We start from the raw sequence: 5,900 nt of genomic DNA, 5'->3' as shown, positions 1-5,900 counted from the left end.
CAAATGGCTTGTTTTCGCTAATCGCGTGAAAATTGCCGAGACCGATAACGAAATGTTTTTACCATTGGAACGAAGAAATAGTAGTTGCGTGAATATTCTCTTTTTCGAAAAATCTCGATTCATTTTGGGCGAGACTTACTCGTAATTTTGGCCTATCTTCTGGTTAAGGACTCTGGCGTCGGGTCGTCTACTTTAATCAACGAAATCGTATATTGAATAAGTAACGCGTGTACGATTTTCTTTCGTCCTTTTCTTCTTCTTTCTTCCCTTTTTTCTTCTTCTTTTTTTTCTTTCGGTTTTAAGCATTATAGTACCGATATAAAAAGGGGATAAAAAATAATAATCGTCGTAATAACGGACGACGATAATAATCAACGCAGATAATTAACGATTAATTGGATAAAACGCAAATATCGCAAGAGCGCAAATATTCTGTCGACTAGATTCGTATGGATTCATCGGCACGCAAACTTCGCGCTCATACCAATTTGCTTGCACGAATCTGACACGCAATTTTCGCAAACGGAAAGCAACAACGACGAAAGCGGTAAGGACAAAAGTGGGCTCCATTTCGTACGGTTGATGTTTGCTTAATTTTCAATTATTTCTACGCACTGTGCACATTGTAGAAAAAGTCAGATATTCGTTTGACGCGAGTCTCTGCTCACGACTTTGCATTATTTTTCCTTTTTTCCCGAATTATGTAGGTGTGTACGTACGTATTATGGTCTTATGTAGATACGTAAGGAGACGTACGATTGCTGATCGATTGTTAAAGATAAGGAGGAGGTATGATCGCGTAGCGTGCTTCGAATCCCCGGTTCAGGAGTGTGTTCGGTCTTTCGGACGTCCTGAAGGAAGTAGCGTGAACTAAGAAAGTCAATGAGATTTCGAAAATTCGTGTGATGATCGTTTTCCGGTAGTCGATAGCTTCTTCTTTTTCCTTGTTCCTAGTTGTTTCTCGTTGTTGTTTCTCATTGTTTCTCGTTATTCCTCTAAGTTTCTCGTTGTTGAAATCGTTCCACCGTAGATGTCGTATAAATGAAAAACCCTTCGTAATGAAAGCGCCTCTATGTTCTTTTCCTCTTACTTCTTGCGGCCTAGGTACTCGACCATCTCTTGAAACTTTTCCTTCTCGTCTTCGAGCAGCAACGCTTGAATACAGCTTGTAAAGTATTGCGTACCAAAGCAGTCTTGCCTAAATATACAAGATGTTACAATAGTTAGGTCGTGTTTCGTACCTTGCCGCGGAAATTCGAGGATTGCGTGAAATTTTCGACTTGGCTTGGTGACACGTTTGAAAAAGATGACGGGCAAGGGAGAAGGGAAATTAGGATTCGTTCGCTTGCTTTCTCGCCATCGACGTGTATCCTTGATCGTGACGATTTTCTCGCTCTCGATACGACGTAGCGAAACGAATCCGTTTGAATGTGCGGAGTACAGATGTAGCGGAATACATACATATTGGGAGAATGACACGCGGTAAAAAGTTTGGGGTAAAAAAACCGCCATTTCGTAAATACGGCTGCAAAAAACAAAATGCACGTGATAGCAACAGCTGCTTCCGATAAGAGAACCTGCGAAAACATTTGATTTGATGGAAAAATACTGTATTTCCATTGGCATCGTTCTCTTCCCTTGGCGCGATCTGAAAAATGTAGATTAGCGCGAAATCCATACCCATGTTTCGACGACGAAGCACGATAACGCGCGACAAAAATCTGTTGGACCGAAAAAGAAAAAAGGGGAAAGGATGGAAATATCGGCGCTAGATGGGCAAAAAAGGGTTTGTGAGAAATGTAACGAAAGGTGTCCTGCACCCCTGAACACGATCTTGATAACAACTCTTATCAAGAACGTACTTATGACCAAAATTCATTTGGTTGATGATCGAGTGTACATATGTACGTACGTTGCTGATACAAGAATAGAGAAAGAAGAACGGTATCGTTTGTTATTGCGAAATCAGGTGAGAATTACCTAAAAGCACATAGAGCGTGCACGATGTCGTCAAAGGCGAATCGTTCGTGTGGATCGAAAAACAACTAACTTGTTGGTAAATGTTGGGAACTAGCGGCAACGAGCAACGAAAACAAACGTGTAAGAAAAATATGGAGAAAAACGGGGGGGGGGGGGGGAAGGCGTGAATAGGAGGGAATTCGAATGGAAGTTTGGATGGACTATTACCGAAGAAGGAGAAAGTTATCGGTGGAGGAGAAGAATGGTAAGGAAGGAGAATAGTAGGTGTACGCGTGAAGCTGGAAAATGAAAATACGCGGGAAAGAAATCATAAACGTAAAAAAAAAAGCTACCTAAACCCCGGGTTCCGCTCCGTGAAGTTGTTTGATCCATGTTTGGATCTTCTCTACCTCGTCTTGCAACAGTAGCACGTCTAAGCATCCTTTGAAGTAGTCTGACGTAAAGCAGTTTTTCCTGCAAAAAAATTTCAAAATACAAATGGTAAATATAAGCGGCAGAATTGACGGCGCGTCGTTATCTTGCGATTCGTCCTAGATCTCTGGTCGCTGAAAACGAATGAAATTGAATCGGTGGTTTACTACTCTCTCTCTCTCTCTCTCTCTGTCTCTCTCTCTCTCTCTCTCTCTCTCTCTCTCTTGGAACAACCATCGACGCGACCATTTACATATATATACATATAACAATATCTCTCTTTCGTTCCCCCGTTAACACAGTGTAAAGAGGAAGTTTGCAACGAAAGTTTCGGCGTCGTTGGTTATTCGAATCTGTTTGAAGAGTATGTTGGAAGAAATGGACAGACCTGTGTAATAGTACGGGAAGAAGAGTACCGGTGGGCGATTACCTACCTGCACAACTGATGCAACTGAGGTTCCCGGAATAGGTTGTAACAATCCTCGCAAATGCGATCCAGCCGGGCGAAGATGCTCTTGTCGTATATACCCTTACATTGGATATCGATAAACGACCTTTTACCCAAAGGATGTCCGTTCAAGATGCCAGCATCCGTTAGGCCGATACAAGACGAGACGAGTAACAGTGTCACCGACCAGGCTAATACAGAGACAAGTCTCGGGCAGGGTATCGATACGGTTGGAACGATCGACGAATCGCTTGGTAACGAAGATAACCTCGAACACGAGGTTTGTTGTACGCTCCACGAATACGTCGACAGGTTGGACGTTGACCACGTCGCTGACGATGGTAAAAAGGTAGATGGCGACGGCGACGAAGATGAGGACGTTGAGGGTGACGTAGACATTGTCAGAGACGACATCGACGCTGTTGGTGATAGCGGTGCAGTTGGGATGGATGACCGAGACGTTGAGAATGGCAACGCTAACGATGACGACGACGACGACGACGACGACGACGACGACGAGCGAAGTCTCTGTTGTCGATGCATAGTCTGGAAAAAAGAATAAAAGAAAATGGTCTTACGAGAGGAACTGCATCGATCGAAGAAAAAAGAAATCGGAAAAACGGCTGTGCGTTGTTGAAGTCCAGAATGGTGGTCGGTCGTTTAGTTGGTCATCTTCGCGGTAAACCACAAGTAAAATTACAGCACAGAAAAGAAAGTGTAGCGCAGCGAGTACATAATAGGGTTTTCAAAGAGAATCAGATTTAAACTCGAGTTCGTAGCGTCGACAGGCGTCGGAGGGAGAGCGAACGAGCAGGAGAGAGAGAGAGAGATACCCAGGATAAGATGCAAAAATGTATGAAATCCATCGATTGTTCGAAACGTATGTGCAGTCGGTCCGAGGCTAAAAGATACACGTCCTCGGTCGAGACATACGGGTATCCGTAGTTGTACGTTTCAGTGGCTCTGCATTCCCTCTCCTGAAACCCCTTCCTCGAAAGTGTACAGGTCGCGCTTGGTTGCGGTTGTAATAGCGGCCGAACTCTCCCGCTCCTACTCTGTACCGGGCGTACGACAGCAACAAACAACACAACGAGGATGATGACGCGCGGTGGACAAGCCTGCGCGATCACGGTCGGTCCTGCTCGAGCACACGGCATCTCGAGGCTCTCCGAGAGAAGAGCGGACGAGACTCGAAGCGGTTCGAGAGGTAAAAGTAAAGATGTAAAGCACTCCTAACCAGTCCTGCGGCAATCGCCGTGAATGGACCACACGCAGGTAGGCCCCACCTGTAAACGTCCTGAACCGACAACTTCATTAAGCGGAGCTGAAGCGCGGCCCGACACAGCAGAGCGCAACACGGCGCGGCACGTCACGTCATAGCACCGCACTGTACCGCACCGTACCGCACTGCATAGTAATGTGCGAGAGAGAGAGAGAGAGTGAGAGCTACCGGGGGGGGGGGGGGGAGAGAGAAAGAAGGCCTTCTTATGCACACCGATGCGGGGCAATGCGAGATTCTCGAACACACGACGGCGGTTACCCGTTGCTCCTTTTTCTTTGGTCTCATCGGCGGCACCTGCACACACCGGGGAGAGCGTTTCGCCCAGTTCTCTTTTTTCGGAACATAATCACCGCTCCCGGGTGGGATCTTATTTTTAGCCACGACCGATTCTCGGAACTCTCAAACCGCCCCACTCTGTATCGGACCCCCACCTGGTAATTGCCTGCAGCCTGATAATTTGCCTCTAAAGTCGCTCACAGTCTTGATCGTTAAATACCGTCCCACGGATTTTCAGAGCAAATACGATCACCGATCGTCGATCCTTGATCCTCACCGATCACTGACCACCGACCGTTAAACCTCGTACTCCAACGTCGATACATACTCTTCTAGCCGTTTCCTTACTTCCCTAGCGCGCTACAGCCTCTCTTCTTGATCGAATTCTTACGAGTAATCGACCACACACGCACGCGCGCAAGCATTCACATTTGCCGAAAACGAGTGGAACACCGTAGATTTACGATTCGAAGCCCAATCTTGCTCTTTTTTTTTTTTTTTTTTTTTTTTTTTGTTGCCAGGAGAGAAAAATCTTTAATGAAAGATTCGTTTGGAGCAACGAGTCGCGCAACGTACCTACGTACGTGCGCTGCAAGCAGCGTAAACGATAGCAGCGTCACTTGTACGAGTTAACTGGAAAGCGAAAGGTATATCACGCGACGTGAAGAATTTAGGGTGAAGAGCTAAGAACCCGCGAGGAGGAGACCGCGTGGAGGGTGAAGAATGGCTGAGGGTGCTGGTGGTGGTGGCGATGGTGGCGATGGTAGTGGTCGGAATACGCAGGGTGAAGTGCAGATAGTAGAGAATGGAGTGGAGAGCAGAGAGCGAAGTGAGTGTACGTAAAGGAAGAAAAAGTCAATGGAGACCGGTTGCTCGACAGGTGAGGTCTTTCCTCGACCAAGCCACGCACAGGTGTGCAATCTGTAAATCCCCCTTAGCAAAAAACTACACACTCTTCGGCACCGCTTCACGGCCCTGTCGCGCGCTGTTATCCGACTCACTAGTTATACGTACACACTTTGAATGCTTACACGCGACCAAATGCGACTCTTCGATCGACACTGGTTTCCATAGGAAATCGTATACGATCACGGAATATCTGAATACACTCCGTTAACGCTTGGTGACGTCGAAGATTTGTTCGATTGAAACGCGCTTACTCCGAAACTCGAGAAATTGGAAGAAACGAGACGAGACGAAACGGAAAGATTGTGAATACAGGAAGGAAAAAATTGACGAAACGGGTGAAAAATGGAGAAGTTGGCCATGTTTTTTTTTTTACATACGTACATACAGGAGAGAGAATATCGACGTGTAAGAGATGCGATAAGAGAAGAGAGAATTGGCAAAATGTCCGAACAAAGGATAACGAATCGGAGAGTAAGATCAGTGAAGAAAAGGGGGAGGAGGAGGACGATGGGGAGACCGAAAAAAGAGAATAGTGTCGAGACAAGTCGAATCGAACCGAGTTCGGTCGATGGAGGAGGAGATGATGGCGGAGCG

General features: G+C 46.2%; 1 protein-coding gene across 2 annotated transcripts in view; it reads right to left on the bottom strand.

Annotated features, from left to right (window-relative positions):
• Positions 1-1,130: 1,130 nt before the first annotated feature.
• LOC108572742 (ion transport peptide-like) overlaps positions 1,131-5,900 on the bottom strand; it is a 14,422-nt gene continuing 9,652 nt past the window's right edge. For both annotated transcript variants that reach the window (XM_017935025.1, XM_017935034.1), the window contains exons 2-4: positions 2,826-3,385; positions 2,313-2,433; positions 1,131-1,198 (exon numbers count right to left, since the gene is read on the bottom strand). In XM_017935025.1, the coding sequence (XP_017790514.1) occupies positions 2,313-2,433; positions 2,826-3,385 (681 nt within the window). In that variant the 3' untranslated portion in view covers positions 1,131-1,198. The remainder of the gene's footprint in view (positions 1,199-2,312; positions 2,434-2,825; positions 3,386-5,900) is intronic.

The sequence above is a fragment of the Habropoda laboriosa genome, unplaced genomic scaffold, assembly GCF_001263275.1.
Source record: "Habropoda laboriosa isolate 0110345459 unplaced genomic scaffold, ASM126327v1 scaffold34, whole genome shotgun sequence".
In the NCBI taxonomy this organism is placed as follows: domain Eukaryota; kingdom Metazoa; phylum Arthropoda; class Insecta; order Hymenoptera; family Apidae; genus Habropoda; species Habropoda laboriosa.
The sequence above is the reverse complement of the archived record's forward strand: the minus strand, read 5'-3'. Positions and strand labels throughout refer to the sequence as shown.